The 16,987-nt window shown below is 48.9% G+C and overlaps 2 protein-coding genes across 2 annotated transcripts; both read right to left on the bottom strand.

Annotated features, from left to right (window-relative positions):
- Positions 1 to 9,185: 9,185 nt before the first annotated feature.
- N7446_009606 (ATP-binding cassette glutathione S-conjugate transporter YCF1) lies at positions 9,186 to 14,330 on the bottom strand (the record flags this gene model as incomplete). The annotated part of the gene is made up of 7 exons (XM_058518351.1): positions 9,186 to 9,449; positions 9,506 to 9,597; positions 9,650 to 9,718; positions 9,771 to 10,230; positions 10,299 to 13,685; positions 13,764 to 13,958; positions 14,307 to 14,330. The coding sequence occupies 7 exons, from the start codon at positions 14,328 to 14,330 to the stop codon at positions 9,186 to 9,188; spliced, it is 4,491 nt and encodes a 1,496-aa protein (XP_058369139.1).
- Positions 14,331 to 14,952: 622 nt separating this feature from the next.
- N7446_009605 (ankyrin repeat domain-containing protein) lies at positions 14,953 to 16,038 on the bottom strand (the record flags this gene model as incomplete). The annotated part of the gene is made up of 1 exon (XM_058518350.1): positions 14,953 to 16,038. The coding sequence occupies one exon, from the start codon at positions 16,036 to 16,038 to the stop codon at positions 14,953 to 14,955; it is 1,086 nt and encodes a 361-aa protein (XP_058369138.1).
- Positions 16,039 to 16,987: the final 949 nt, after the last annotated feature.

Raw genomic sequence — 16,987 nt, 5'->3', positions numbered from 1 at the left:
AGGCTGATGGCGTTTAAGGTTCCGGCGAGAAATGTGCTCTTTATAGAGATTGTTTCTCCTCGAGTAGAGAGTTGCGATCTAGTCTTGACAAGAACTTGACACTAAATCTGTCGACTCGCGTCAGTCTACTGCTTGCCACTGTTTTAGGACCACAAGCGGAGATGGATATGGAAGCCCAACGGCTGGAAAGCCCTCCCCACTCCCGCGCGGGAACTGGTAGGACAAACGCATGCCGTGCCGGACAACGGGAATCAAGCTCTTGCAAACAAGGCCATAGAGAATGTAATGATTGGCGCCGGGATGTACTCACACACTCGAGATCACAATGTGCAAGAGTCTTAATGGACTCAAACGGATGACTGCAGACTGTTGGCAACCGGGATGCAGGAGCGACAGGAAGCCACTGTGTTCCCGCAAGTAAACGAAGGTGACACAGGCCGGGTTGGGGCAGATGAGAATAAAATATCTTAGAAGGGAGGGTGGGTCAAGTGGGATGTTAAATAAATATCCAGGATGTAGTGTGAAGTGTATACTATGTACAGAAAAAAAGAGAGAGAACAGATGGGGATATGCAAGCCTTTTTCAGTTTCCAGAGAGGTTCCAGGCAATTGGAAAAAAATGACAAAAGCACGACTCCAAACCAGAGCAATACGCAGCATGGATGATCCTAGAAAGCCCGGGGGCAACCCTCATCGTATGCATGCAGCGAGATTGGCGCACTTCAAAGCGACATGCAGGTGAGTGTTAGGCCCAGTCCCGATCCTGCATCCCTGTCCTACTATTTGTAGATCGCATAATTGTTTTTATTTTATTTTATAAATTTTAATATATTTATTTTATTTTATCTTAGTGTCATGTCGGGCCCAAACCAAGTGGCGCTGATTATCGATCGACCCCCCACAAGGGAACTGGGGATGCGCTTCCGGGACGCCATGGCTTCTGTCAGTTCCAAAGGTGATCAGATCCCTTGATCTCCATTGGTATACGAGGGCGAGGGCCCATACTAAATCTCTCTGGTCCAGATTTGTGGTAAGCAACTAGTTCATTTCTTTGTATGTTCCTGTGTGGGAACAATTATTACGTTAGGGAGATTAGCCCTAATTACTATCCGTGCCAGGCTCCTGTACCTGGACGCACAGGTGCAGTTCGGAGGTTCCGTCAGAGTTTGATTTGCCCCTTCATGGATCTGGGGGAAAGTACCGTTTAGAATATATGTGTATATATATATGAAATATTATCTGTAACATTTGTGTCTCTCGATCGGATCTTAGCCCTTGGGCCCCGGTGCGCTAGTAGCTGTGACCCCTCCACCAACCAACGAATGAGCCTGTCAGTTCCCATTTACTGTTAACCTATCAAGATGCGGCGTATGCATGGCCCAACACCCTGGATCCTGGGATGGAGATGACTCGCCGATAAAGTGCCATTCTCTTGGTTTGATCCCGTATGTCGATCTCCGTTCACTGACAAGAACTGGGTAGGCAATGGGAATCTTGGTGGCCACTTCAGCTGGAATGTCAAAAAGCCCCTGAGATCAGACCTCAAATCTCGCCAAATCAAAGAGACAATTGTAATTTGCGTATGCGAAGAAAAAGTACTGTATAGGCCGCCATTTTGCTAGTACGACTGTAACTCTCGCCTACACTCCCGTTCTAGCCGCGATGAATAAAAAAATCATTAAAAAAAATAAGACGCTCTAGGACAAAACGAGATAACAGACGGTTTGACATTTGAATCCTACTGTACAGCGTGATCTCCCCTCTCCCGGGGAAGAAACCGGTCGCAAAATGGTTCGAGTATTTATCCCACGACGGGTTTGGCGCGGTACTTTTGAAGTCAGACGTATTTGTGACAGCCGAATCAGCAGCCACGGAGTTCCCCAATTCTTCCCCCTGGGTCTGTGCTAATAAAGTGCCCAGGAGAACCCAAGCTGCTGTCAACGCGTCCATCTCCCGCTCTGGTGGGTTTCTTCGGGCTTGGAGATTTGGAGCTTGGGATGGCAGGGGATAGCTATAGTAAGACGTCAAAATCCACCTTAAACAAAGACGTCAACGGCTAAACTTCTCGATAAAAAAAACGCACAAAAAAGAGACAGGCGCGATTCTCTAGAACTAGTTTTGTCCCACTACATGGCTATCTTGACATTACAAAGGGGGATCACATTCTGCTCAGGTTCCACCATCTACGCTAGATCGGGGATGCAAGCAGAGTTTTCTGACACAAGCAGTGCTCTATTCCGATCAGATTGTGTACTTTGATAATCCATCCGAGTTCTGATCAATCTGACGAGTCTCAAGGAATTTTGACTACTACTGTAACCTCGGTAACATCGACAATTGCCGTCCTGCCTGCACAGCGTACTAACGGCTCCGGCTGCAAATCATTGCTCCATAGTGGAATACAAAGCAACCTACGCGAAACTGTTGCCTGCCCTGCGGTCAAATTAGATTTTTTAGATTATCCCAAAAGGCACTCGAATAAAGCACTGTAGTCGAGCTAGTGATTTAGGGCTGCCCTATGTTATTTGCCATTCTTTCAGTTGCATAGCGCACTACTGGTTTTCACCTAAAACCAACGGTCTCAACGCTATCTCTTCGCATAGGCGCAGACGTTTTGATTCTTTGTTAGTCCCCACTAAACCCCTCCCAGAAACCCCTCCCAGTGCTTAGGGAGGGTTTTTTCCTTCGTTTTTAGGCGCTGCTATCTTTTAGCGTGGCAATCAAGAAGTATGGGTGTCGGATAGTAAAAATGAATATCGATTCAAAAGTCCCAGTTACATTTGAAATAGCGGATTACTCCGGGCGTACCAGATCTTCGGGATTGAATTTCAAGGTCTAGACTTGAGGCAACCCCTATTTTTATGAACAAGGCCCTGACACCTGACACCTGCCAATGAAAGCTTTTTATTGGAAGTACAGTAGATCCTTGCCCTGGCTAGCCACAACGTGGCTCAGTGCTATTTGGAGGTTTGGCACAGCCACAGCTGAAGAAGCGAGAATAGCTGCACATTTAAGTATGCAACATGGATGGTCCCTGTGGATTTTTTTCTCTGCTTTTTTTTTTTCCTTCTATCTGCAGACACTCATGAATGTGCTTAGTTTGACAGCTTGGCAGTTCCCGCATGTAGTTTCAAGCAAACATCAATGAGTTCCCCACTCGTGACAGGGCTGGGTAATTAATCTAAACACCGCCTTTGCCGCTAAGATCGGACAAGGGATCTCACGGAGCTGTTCGGCGATGCAATCACCCTGAAACCCAAAGTGAGGCGTTAACTCGGCGGACTCGGCGGATATGTGACAGCGGGTGTGTGCTGACGGGAGTGGGGGCTGAGAGGGGTATGGGAATAACTGCAAAACAGACTTGATTCGGTATAGGAGGGCTGATCTACAGTTAGGGTCTCATTTCTGGAAAGAAAGAAAAAAGTCCCTTTGAGTTCGGTTCACCGCTACGGAGCAAAAAAAGCAAAAAACAAAAAAAAAAACGGATATAAAGCGCAGGAAGGCTGTTTCGTACTTCTGGAAATTGCTTCAACTTCATAGTTCGCTTCAAGAGTCGATTGTGCTACTATTGGACTTGGGCTCGTATCGATGAGATGATCATTGAGCTATTTGAGCGAGCATGTGGACAAAAGGGGGTGTGTACAGAGGGTATGAGTCTGTTCGCAGAGTATATCGAGACCATCGTTGTTTCTAGAGCTGCATATCGGTGTGAGCAAAGGTACTGGAGGCAACCTGCCTCCAGATGAGTGTATTCCGAATCTAGTAGAAGACCTGAGAGGTGTCAAGGCCTTTCATTTCCATACTCTATTTGAATCTTCGGGACATACAAGCGCAAGCGGACCAACAAGGCACAAGGGTGCATTGCTGTTGTGCAGAGCCGATGGGCCGCACGACGATCGATCAATGATGCACCCTGATCGAACATTGATCGGACCGACAAAGACGGGCATTGCGTCATATTGCATCCGCCATTTTGTCGGGGCGTTTTTTTGGGGGCAGACCCCTCCGAATGGTAGCTTTATTGTCAGGGTTGGGTCATCTGGGAGGGCTATTTTGCGCTTGTACTTCTGCTTCGACCAGTGAGAGTGTTCCGATGAAACCTTGAACCTCTTCCAGCTCGCTAAAAGACGGTCCAGACTCGACCCCCAGCAAGCCACTGCGGGTCGGGGATGGCGGTCCGGAGGCACTAAAGCTGTCAAACACCAACTAGGGTTAGCTGGGCCCACGGGGGCCCAAGGGAAAGGTCAAAGTTGGCAATCATCGAGCCTGTTTCTCTTCAGTGCCAGTGTGTTGGAATTCCCAATCTATCTTACTATAGTTAGAAGTTTCAAGAAGCGAACCTCATGCCTGCTTTCTCCTAAATAGGAGATCAGCTTACTGCCAAAAGTCCGTCTCATGTGCCATGACAATAGTTATGCTGATCCCAACACTAGATTTTTCACCAAGCCTCATTCAGTTGTCATTCGTGTTGCCTCCTATTCCTTTGCCCCAACAACCTTTAGGCCTCAAAAGACCATTCCAAATATACCGGTGGCTTTCAATAATGTTCGGTACTCCAAATCAATCAATATGTACCTCTAATCTCCAGTACTGAACGCAGGAACAGAAAAAGCAATCTGAAACTGCAGGAAATTATTTCTCCATCGTGGCCCGGCCCGAGGGGCAGTCTATGATGGTTCCTACAGGTCGGAGGAGATCCATATGCGCTATATGGAGAGTGAACTACTGTCTTGTTCGTCTTCGTTATGCAGGAAACAATGCTTTGTTTTGACATATCTGTTAGCGAGTTCTCGGGTTTCAACTGAAGATAAAATAGACGTAATTTCGCTACTACATCTCCACTCGGTCCCGACAATACAATTAACCCTGGCGGGAAAGGCTGACGGAAGTCTTTTACGCACAGAGCCCAGCGTGGGCGTGACAGTTGGCCCTTGCACAGTTCGCATTTTGGCCCTCGGAATTGTTTTCGTTTCCAGCGCACTGTTCGCGCTCCACTCGTTCTGGACCAGGCCGATAGTCGGGGCTCCCTTGCTCCGGAGTCATTTTCCACATTCGTTTCAGGTGGAAAACGTGGACATTGTCTGCATGAGGGCTGGTGTCATTTCAAATATCATAAAAAGGGGTATCAAAGGAGATCAAAGTAGGTGAAGCGGTTCAAACAACACCAAGAGTGAATACATGTGCGATATTTGGTTACAGTATAGCTATGGAGCCCGAGTAGTCCCCGGAATTGCATCATAAAGTCCCAACTACCTGGATATGCTAAGGCTTTAGCTTGACGAAAGTTTTGAGGTCCTTGCATTCCCCCACAGCCAATCACCTGCTCCAGCTTGCTTGAATTTTTTCGTGGATAGTGCAAACTCTCCTGAGGAACTAACAGCTTCCCCGGCCCCTCACCCCAAAGCTTCCTAAACTCCACCACAGCGGTCCCTGATGCTCGCGATCGCATGCATGCCACGCCTTCTTCGTTAATTTGGATCATTTTCCCCTCCCCACGGACCATCTCCCGTTCCCAGCAGCTCAGGTTGCCCGCCACCCTAGTCTCTAGTGTCCGTCCATCCCTGAGCCCCGGACCAATGTCCTGTCCGCGAGGCCTCATGGAGCTATGCAAAGACGGACAAATTGCCCGAAAAGGCGCCCAAAAATCATCGCTGGTGATCTGTACTTGGTCCCGATCGAGTGGCGTGGCTGAAGGATTGCTCTCCATGATCCTGGATCAGCGTTGGCTCCAGCGCACTGGATGGTGGGTTCCGGGGCCGGTGAGAGATAGGAATCATTTTCCGTCTATCAGTCTGGAGTAACAAGAACCATCTCTATCAAGGTGTGTTCTCCCCAAATTGAGGTATTTGGGATTCCCTGTAACTCACCGGGTAGCGAGCCCTCCACGCGAGTTGATCAGCAGTGGCTGGGGAATCTGGAGTCGTGACAAATACTCATATCATATACCCACACCGCATACAAAGTACAAGTGCAGCAGCTATTCCCCCCAATGCGCACGGTATGTACCCACCAAGTCCACAATTCAAATGCCCACAAAGCCCGACATAATATAAATTACTACAACTATAGACATGAAGCCACTATCAAGGGGGCAAACCCCATCAACAAAGCAAGGCATGGCTCACATAGATTATATATCTCCCCGGCCCCAATTAAAATCCGACACTACACACAGAACTCTCAGTGCCACTCCGGCGGATCATGTTCCCCAAGGGCCCAGTTTCCCAAGACAACTTTCGCTGCCCCATATGGCGATGATCATGGCCCCCCCAGACCTACTTCATCGTCTTGCTTCGCAGGTCTAAGCGTTCCGGACGAGGGTCCCATCCCGCCACGGTGGTACTGCTGCATTGTGCATGAGAGTGTGGATTGTGGATTATGGATTATGGATTGTCTGCGCTATGAATGTTCCACCCTGGCCCTCTTTCCCCTCAAGGCTGAGCCGATCCAAACTTAGATCTGAATCTGATCATGTTGTTGAATGTTGTATTCGGTATAGCCAGGTTACAATCGGAACTAGAGGGATTTACATAGTCCGTGCAAATCCCGATTGCGCATTGTGCATGTACCATGGACCTGGATCTGGAGCTGATCATCCATTACCTCGGTAAGGAAGCAAGAAGAAAAAAGTAGAACTACACCTAAACCGAAGCTAACCAATCCCGGTGTACGGTATCAAGGTCATCTGCTCCAGAGCACAGCACCACCACCACCATTCCAGGACCCGATCTTCAATGTAAAGACGCAATCCAAAAAGAGGAGACCACATAACACATGCACATGCACATGCACACGCACATATACATGCAAATGAAAAAGAGGCTGGGCTAGTTCACCATACCAGCAGGTACAATCTCGATTTCCTCGATTTACCCACTTCGGGACCAATGACCCAGATTACAGGAGCGGCTTGCCTGCGCCTGTAGTGCGCTGAGTGGAGGTGGAAAAGAGAGAAACAAACCCCTTTGGAAGAGTCGCTTGTTTATTGGCCTGTGTCCACATCCACTGATGTACCTTGCCTATATGCACATACTGCTACATGTAACTTACATCTTATGTATGTACATGTCTGTCCTATGTAGGATGGAGCTTGGAAGTGGAGATCTAGTGTCCCGGACCTGTTCGGGTGCAGAGTAAGATGGTTTGCGGTTAGGTTCGCTTAGAGGGCTGGATGGGCGTTGCAGATGATGTCCGGTTGTGGGATTGTGGGATTGTGGGTATTGTCTACAGGCCGGGTAATGCAGTATCGTATGGCTGTGCATGAGAGAAAAGCGCGCACACACACACGTACATGGAGATGAACATGGATATGGATACCTGTAGAGCATGGAAAAGAGATCGCACCTATAGAGAGAGAGAGGAACAGACATCCCCTCAGTGGATTCACCCAGGATATGTGGGTGAGAGGAGATGCAAGAAGGTCCATTCTTCTTCATGACGGTCTCTGGTTACTTCTTTTGTCGAGGTACTCATCCGAGAGTCTATTCTGACTTTGGCTTTGTCCTTTTCAGATCTGAAGATCTGTCTCTGTGGCGCTGATTGGTGCATCGAGGCTCAATGGCCCATTGAACAAGATTAAGGAAGCAACTTCCGCTGGCTCCCCGTCCTCGCTGTGCGTCTGAGATGCCCCTTGCCTTGGATCTAGATAGCTGAAACAAATCCCGAATGCAGGTCCGCGGCCAATGATGTTCGTGACGGGATGCACAGACCGGGGTAGGAGGGAGGAGGCGAAGAGATGATCGTAGGCGAGATCGCGAGCGGGTTTTCCACGCGAAATCGGCGATTGTGCTTCGAAGTGAATATCTTTACTTCTATGGATTCTGTCTCTGACATGACACGCAACGGCATTACTCATACGTTATACGTTGACGTGGTCTAGTTGCCCCTCCTTCAGCTCTGTTAAGAAGAGGAAGGTATTTTCTCTCCCTCTGTGCATGTATCTACTGTTTTTTCAGCTTAAATCCTGATCTGGTATGTAGTGACACATTCGCCTCCCTTTCCTACTCCTCCCTCTCCCCTTATCCGTACAGTTCGCCCACATCTACGAAGTTAATGCATGTGCATGAACTCCCAATCTCCCGCGTGGCTAATCTGTTTCGCATCCCGCAAGGTGCAAGGAGGTGCCTTCGTATACATGTACATTGCCACTATTGAATACTCCCGCTCGTCCTTTTTCCCCGAAGTGGGGGGCGGAGGCTAGTATGCCGTATGTGATCGTCGAACCAGAACAGAGACTGTGGCGGGTGAGCGTCTGGCTGCGTGGTAAGATATAATGTATGATGTCAAGTGGAAACGACGGGATTCTTCTGTAGTTGGCAGCACTAGGACTGTGCATCTATGATATTTTTGATATCGCTTGCTTACTTGGTGAACAAAGTGGCGGGACAACTGGCAAGTCGGAGGTACCCTCTCACCGCTACAATGCACTGCTCGTCGATGTGATTGTCAAAATGTCACCGCCACGTTTGGGACTCGGCGCTACTGCACATAATCAGAAAATGAATGGCTTATGATTGTCTAGAAGATTGTCTGTTCACTTGTTTGATGCAGGGTTACGTTGGGTAGGGTCTAGCCACTGCTCTTCTGGGGGATCTAGCTATGTCCGGAGACTGTATTAAGTTATTCACATATAAACAAGCAGAACAACGATGTGCACGGCCACAATTTGATCATAGTTGACAGGGTAATAAAAGAGATAAAGGGCTTTTTTTTGCTTTTGTTTTGGTTCGCAGTGGCCAATCCAATCATATGTTCAAGGTCACGAAGGCAATCCCCGATCCCAACATGAAACACAATGGGAGAGGCTCGAGGACAGGGTCTGAATGTGCAGGAAATGAAAACATTTTTTTTAGCTCTATCTTGCTGGCCCCTGTCAGGGGGTCCCTGGTGCAATGAAAAACTTTTCACTCAGTACATGTACATGCAGTATGCACAGACGGCCGAGCCACATCACCAAGGCGTTGGAACTGTCAGCACAGATGAATGGGCATAATCCATGCAGGCAGCACTCAAAAGAACTAAAGGGCCTGCGATCGGCCCGGGGTAACAGAGAAGATCCGGCCTCCCCGAGCCACTCAGGACTGCATGAGGCTGGTTCGAACCATCTCAGCCATCTGGGGCTGGCTATCTGAGCCATCTTTGTCAAGGAAATACGGAGGACTGGGGACCATGGCAATTGATTGGCTTTTACGCTGTTTGGGAGGAGGCAATGGCACCGTCGTTGTCGAGCAGGCCGGCCTCCTTGGCGAGCTCGTAGAATTTGCCGCCACGCTTGATCAGCTCTGCGGGCGTGTCGAACTCCGCCACACGCCCCTTGTCCAAAACGACGATACGATCGGAGTCGATGATCGTGTTGATGCGGTGCGCGATCGTGATGATGGTTCGGTCCTGGAAGATACTGCTGCGCAGGGTGCGTTGCAGGTGTGCGTCGGTTTCTACGTCAACCGCGGCCTATCGCTGTTGTTAGCTGAAATTATCCGTCGAAGGTAAAAAGATTGATATCATACGGTTGCCTCGTCCAGAACAAGGATGTTGCTGGGTGTCAACAGGGCGCGTGCGAGAGACACCAGCTGGCGCTGGCCCTGACTCAAGTTGGAGCCTGTTATATTGTTAGAAGATGCCTGAGGGCTCAGGTGAAAATGGTGCCTTACCTCCTTCCTGAATCTGGGTATCCAGCTGTCCCTCCATCCCGGAGATATGGTCCTTCAATCTCGCGTGATCTAGATAAAGTCAGATCACTGGAAAAGAAGATATAAGGAACTAAAGACCTACCTAGAACACTCCACAGTTCAGTATCGTCATGGACATGACGAGGGTCCAAGTTGTCACGCAGGGTGCCCTCGAACATGGCAGGATCTTGAGGAATGATGGCAAGACGGCCACGAAGGTCGAACAAACCAATCGTAGAGACATCGAGCCCATCAATGCTGATGTTGCCGTTGACACCCTCAATAATACGGAACAGAGCCAGTGTAAGCGAACTCTTTCCAGCGCCAGTACGGCCAACGACACCAATCTTCTCATGAGGCTTGATATCGAGATTGATATCCTTGAGCACAAGGTCGAGCCCGGGGCGGTAGCGGGTGCTGTAATCATTAAATGAAACAGCACCTTGAGCCGGCCAGCCGATAGCAGGGCGGCGCTTGAAGATCACCTCGGGTGCCTCACTAGGGAGACTGGCATACTCGAGCACTCGCTCAACAGACACAATGTTAGTCTCAACCTCGACGGTCTGGCGAACGATCCAGTTAAGCGACTGTGTGATCTGGAGAGCGTATGACATGGCCAGACCGACCATACCGGGGAAAGTAAACTGCCACTAGCAACGGACATGATGGCAAGTCCGGCAGATGCCAGAATGATGATGGAGCCGATGAACTCCAGACGAACGGCGAGCCAGCGGTTAGCGCTGATGGACGGGAAGTAAGCCCGTAGGTTGGCATCCATGCGCCATTCATTTTCGAGAGCAAACCGGTTTTCTTGGCGATAGGCACGAATAGTGGAAATGCCGCCCAAGGACTCCTGGAAGTGAGCGAAGATTGGGCTTCGCGTGACACTATCGAGACGCTTCAACTCGCGCGACGTTCTCAGATAGTACTTCTGGTAGCTGAGATAAATATAGCTCAGAGGAATGACAAACAACAAGAACGCAGGGGTCGTAGTTGAAATGACAATCATGGTGAAGATGGCACGAGCAGAGTTGGCGAACAGCATGTTGAAAGTACGGGCAAGTACTTCATCAACACGGTAAATATCACTGGAAAAGCGATTGAGGATACGGCCAGATGGTGTGGTTTCGAAGAAGCTCATGGGTGAGCGGAAGATGGCAAATGCCATGCGCTCATGAAGCTTGCGAGACGCTTCGATAGAACAGAAAATCCACAGGATCAAGTTCTGGAGAATGACTAGAAGAGACGAGCCCAACCCGAGGGCCAAGTAGACTCCGATAAACTTGCCAACTTGAGCATTGGTTCCATGAGCCTCGTTCCACTCAGTCCAGTTCTTCAGCCAGTAGTTTCCAACAACCTGAGCAGTCTGGGCGGCCAACATGGCGAACAAGTAAAATCCGACAGCGACGGTGTTGCTGTCCTTTGCATATTGGCCGTAGACACTCCATTTCACCTTTCCTTGCTCCGAGGTTTCCTGGGTTTGCTTGCTCTTGAGAATATTCTCCTCGTCTCCTAGCTTGCGCCGGGGACCTTGCCAACTCACGGTGCTTGCACGGCGCAAAGTAACGGTGCTGGTACGTCTGCGAGCTTCGCCAGCTGCCTTGATGGGAATAAGATCGCCGGGTTGCTCTGTGTTATCAGCATCGGAGTCACCGCCGTTTTGAAGAATAGCAGTCTCAACTGAGCTTTCGACGCTGGTAAGATCCTCGGATCCACTAGATCCACTAGCAGTACCTTCATCATCCGAGTCCACCACGGTTGTACGAACGAGATTGGAGATCTCGCCCTTCATGGCCATCAGTTGTTCATATGTTCCCTTTTCAATGATGGTCTTATCACGGAGCAAGCCAATGAAGTCCGCCTCCTTGAGGACAGTGATTGCATTGGTTGCAAGAATTCTGGTCTTGCCGCTGAGAAGACCGGTCTTTCCGAGAACCTTGTTGATGATATGACGTCCAACATGCTGATCAACTGCGGAGAGAACGTCGTCCAGAAGATAGATATCGGCACGAGCATATACTGCTCTGGCGAGTGTCAGGCGTGCTTTTTGTCCTCCGGAAAGAGAGATGCCACGTTCTCCGACTTCGGTCTGATCACCATCCGGCAAGTTCTTGAAGTCATCAATTAGGGCGCATGCTTCCACGGTAAGGTCATAGAAAGCTGGATCCCATCGATGTCCGAAAACAATGTTTTCCCGGACGCTGGCATTCATAACCCAAGGTGCTTGAGCGACGTACGCGATGCGACCACGCACGACAACTTCTCCCTGATTCTTCCAGAGATCACCTAACAGTGACTGAAGAAGAGAAGACTTTCCAGCACCGACTCGGCCAACGATACAGCTCAGCTCACCCTTGCGCGCACTAAGATCGATGTTCTCTAGCACGGTGGCTCCTGTATAACGGTTCCAGGTGAACGAAGCATCACGCACACGAACAGACTCGTCGCCGGGGTGTACCACGGGGTCTTGGAAGGAGACAGCATCGCCCTGGAGCTCCTCTGCGGTGAAGTAGTCCATCAACCGCTTCACAGCAACGGATGATTCAATAATAGATGTAATCACCATGGGAAGGATAGAGAGAGGGAATGTCAGCAAGTTGAAGAGCGTCAAAGCCGGAAACACAATCTCGGTGGTCAAAGGCTTGTCACTTGTCAACACGAAAACAGTGAATGTGGAGCAAGAGACGAGGAAAGGAGTTGACTGCCAGGTAAAGTTGGCAATAGATTGTGTGGCTCCGATCTTGCGCAAGGTGTTAAGCTCAAGGTCATTTCGGATGTGGCTCAGTTTGTTCATAAACGCCGTGTTCCAGGCGTACAGCTTGATGCTCTTGATATTGTTCAGAATCTCAGTCATCAGTCGGGTTCTTGAGTCCTTGTTCTTCATTTGGACAATCTGCAGCTTCTTCATCATGCGTGCAATAACGCCATTCAGAGGGATCATCAGAATCATGACTCCGACACCGGCGAACATGCTAGGTCCAACGAGCTGGTAAAGAGATACCATGCAGAGCATAATTTGGAAAGGCGCAGACAAGAGTTGAGTACCAAATTGTGTCAAGTCCGAAAGGCGCTGTTGGTCAACGGCCATGTGGTTGACGATATCACCAGTTGTCTTTGTCGAGCGACCTTCGTTTGACAGTTTCAAGGACTTGGCATAGATCATAGCGGTCAAGGCCGACTTGACTCTCATACCAGTATCGAAGGCACGCTGGAAGTATTGATGAAGACAGCTGGTCTGACAGACAGAAACAACAAACATGGCCAAGGCGATAGCGACGCCTCTAATGACAGGCTGTGGGTCAGGGTACCGATACGAGTCAACGAAGGAAATGAGGAGTCGCAAGAGTTGCGGCTGGACAAAAGCAAGGCAGTCACTTCCGGATTTGATGATCGCACCGCGGACGTAGGGTCCACCAAAAGCCTTGAACAGCGCCATCCACAGGGACGGCTTCTTGCTTTGGAGCTGTTCTTCCCATGCCTCCTTCAGGGCATCACCCGTGACCCGGGTGGTATCGCGACTGCGAAGATTCCACAGATCATCTTGGGTCAGGTAGTTCTTGTATCCATATTTCATCATCGGGGTCATCCAGCTGAAGGTAAGGACCGAGAATATGTCGGCATAGTTGTAAGGACACTCATCCTCGTCTCCCAGAGCATCGTATGCGCTCTGCTTCTTGGGGACGAAGTACTCTAGCACAGACTCAACTAGTGCCAGACCCAAACTCACGTTGATACAAATAAAGTAAGGGAGTTGGTCGACGAATGCTTTTCGCGCGACCAGAGAGCGCAGTTTAACGGCATAGGCGATGATAAAGAAGAGCCAGTAAAACAGGACAACCCCGTTGGGCTGTCTGCTCCGCCAATGCTCGAAATATTGTACCGAAGTAATCACTCCTAGCGACACGATGGTCAGAACCGAGGACCAGAATCGGAAGTCGGCCCAGAAGGCGTTCGGTTGCGTTTCGGCCTGGATCGCAGCTTGAAGGGCGGTAACAAAGACAAGAGCAGCGAGCACGGCCTATAGCATCACAGTCAGTCAGCAACCATTCACCCTGTACGCGATCCTGGAAGGGTATTCGTTATCGGTATGACTAACCAACTTGGTGTAGAAATGCCAGTTCTTCGATACGGGCTGCGGAATCCGCTTCCTAAGCAACAACCACAAGGCACCCAGTCCGCTCAGCGTACCCCAGATAGCCACTACCGCCACAATCACGTCAAGGAAGCATGGCGTCAAGTCGAATCTCGATGAGCTGATGGGGCCCCAGCCCTCGCTATGAGTGCAAAAGGGCTGTCGCCGGGGGAATTGATTGCCGATCCAAGGGAATGCAAGAGATTCCCTTGGGATCCCTCTAGGACCACCTGGGATTGGCCATCCAGCATTTTTCGAAGCAACTGCGTCCCGATATGCCTTTCTGTGTACAGGCAAGCAAAAAAACTCCAAGACTTGAAGGGTGACGGGGGTTTGGAAAGCTAGGCTGCTTACTAAAAGCCAAAGGCGGCTCCGCTTTTGGGGATATCTGGGCTGCTTACGGATCCCGATGGAACCTATAAAGTCGGACTTATTACATATCGATCGATGACTTCCTCTATAGTTCTTGTAGTCTGGTTAGACTTTTTCTAGCACTGAGCTCCGTACCCTCTGGCTTCGAGCATAAATCATGGCCCTGGCAAGTCTTTGATTTGTCACGGGATGTGGAATATGATGTAATCATCGGGGATAAGCCCCGACTAAGACCGATGCGGTTGCTTGGCACTTCTAGAATTCTATCATTTTTCTACTGTTTCTAACCTATCCATCGATTTGTTTAATATAGTACTATGTTCTTTTATTGTCTCCTATGACTTATCTTGTCTAGCAATCAATTGTGTTTCATAAAAATCCTAAGTTTCTTTATAACCGTGTAGTAGGCAAGCCCAGAATAAGATATATATTATATCACCGCGAACAGAAACTACACTTACCTCTCTTGACGCCTAAAGGATACGATGAACCATTAACTTGATATCGATACATATGCGCCATTTTCTCGACAATGTACATTCTTGTAACCAAAACTGCTTAGATGGCTGTACCCAAACCCAGTCTAAGTGATGCCATTCTGACTCAAAACATCACAGCATGACCATGATTTCACAAGGACCGACATCATAGGAAAAACAAAATATGTTCTATTTTCAAAAAAGCCAAACTGAACTAGTATAGCTAGATGTACACTGGGTGACCTGATAGACACGAAGACCATTCCACTCAAACAATTGGTGTTACTTGACCTTGACACTCACTAACTTCGCTCAACAAAACCTTCAATCACACTGATCATATCTTCATTTCCAATAGCACGTGCACGTTCGATTGCACTTCCATAAGCGCCTCTAACATTTGGATCTGCCCCATGTTCCAACAACCACCTCACCCGCTCGACTGCTCCTGCCATGACTGCATGTACAATAGCATACTGCGGTGTCATATGTCGTGATTCCTCTTTCTTATTCACATCCGCCCCATGCTCTACCAGTAGAGCCATCACTGGAATTCTGTTCGTATCGAAATCCAAGCTCGGTTTAACTTGTGTAGCATGTGGATTTCCACCTGGAGGACATGCTCCTGCAGCATAGTGCAATGGCAATCCATTCTCAATCCGCGCATCTGCCTTTAGAATCATACGCACAGCTTCCACATGACCATGAGCTGCAGCTCTTTCAAGGGTGATGCATGAATCTGTGTCCGGTCCGCCGCGGCGATCACGGTTGTCTCGTTGCGTGCCAAGGTTGGGATCAGCTCCATGGTCAAGGAACCAACGAAGAAGAGGGACGTTGGTCACAATTCTAGGGAGTAAGACAGCACCATAAAAGCCTGGGGTATTTGGGGTCCAGCCATGGCGGACGAGGAGTTCGAAGAGACCAATTTGTTGGTCCGGAGGGGCGGATAGGACATTTCCCGGAGTTTCGCGAACAATCGGTGCCCCATGAGAGAGGAGATAACTCGCAACCTCAATATTACCGGAACTGAGTGCAAGTACCAAGCCATGATGAAGGAATGCTGGTGTAAGTTGCTCTTGAGATATAGTAGATTGAACGATAGAGAGTGGACCGCGTCGGCAGGCAGATACAAAAGGACCGAAAAAGGTAGGGGGTTGACCAAAGAATGTAGGATGTCCATTAACAAATTCAACATCGCTAGGGCTATTGATTGGAAGATCGTCATATGTTGAGCCCATTGTTTGCGATTGTGGTTGCAGTTGCTGCCGTGGAGGTATGTTGCCGTTGGTGACTCTTTGTTGTGCTGCCATCATTTGCATTTGCTGTCGGCGAGCATGCATCATAATTTGCTGTTGCATCTGCTGCTGCGTTTGCTGTTGTGATGACATGTTGCCTATAGCAGTGATAAATGCACGATTAACAAATTTCTGTATAAATTATGTCCCTGGTGTCGGTGGTTGCAGGTGTGTACCCAATCTGACAGTCATGTGATGTCCCCACGAACTCATTCTAAAAACAAAACCAACCAAGAGACCTATTCTTGAATATGGAAAGTATGACGTTGATCATAGCTAGTGCTGATTTGGTGACTAGTGCTTACTGAGCCACGGAAGTTATTTAGCCCCATTGAAACAGCCGCAGTCCTTGATATCAACGAAACGAATGGGGCTAATTGTGCGGATATCATGCAGATCGCCGGGGGCCGCCCAGGGGGGATCCACAGTGTTTACGATCATACAACGGCCTGATTGCATTCTTCAGACATTAATCTTTACTGATCATACCGGTACGAGTCCGAAGAGAAAGCCTTGTGCTGCCCGAATATGATTGTCACAATAAACGGCAATTGGTAACAGTCTTACAAAAGTCAGCCTCAGAGGAGCTCCAGAGGATCAACTAGACCAAAAGAAGAAGGTCGGGTCACCCAAAATTAGAGATCAGATTTTATTCCCGTCGATATAGACCTAGCAATTAGTTCTCAGATTTCACAGAAGTCCCCCACCTGGCGTATCAATCCTAAACTGCAGCCTAACTCAATTGATTTAGTGCTGACAACGTTTCTCCACTTCACCCCAATTAGATTCTTCATTGTACATGTATCTTGTTTTACCCCTGGGGCGGAAACTTGGCAGATCATTAGCGTTTCAAGGCTACAAATGATGCAGTCACATCAGCCATATAATGATTTGCTTAAACTGAGTAAGGATTAGATACTTGAAGATTCTACAAAGTAAGCAAAGGGGGCTTTGTAGTTCGACGGTCAAATGCAAACTATACTGATTGCTCGGGACCCGTACTCAAGCAAATTTGCCTCTTCTTTAGAAACCTACATGTATT

The sequence above is a fragment of the Penicillium canescens genome (genome assembly GCF_028828765.1).
Source record: "Penicillium canescens strain IBT 15451 chromosome Unknown utg000006l_segment0_segment0, whole genome shotgun sequence".
Taxonomy (NCBI): Eukaryota; Fungi; Ascomycota; class Eurotiomycetes; order Eurotiales; family Aspergillaceae; genus Penicillium; species Penicillium canescens.
This window is presented reverse-complemented; position numbering and strand designations above follow the sequence as displayed.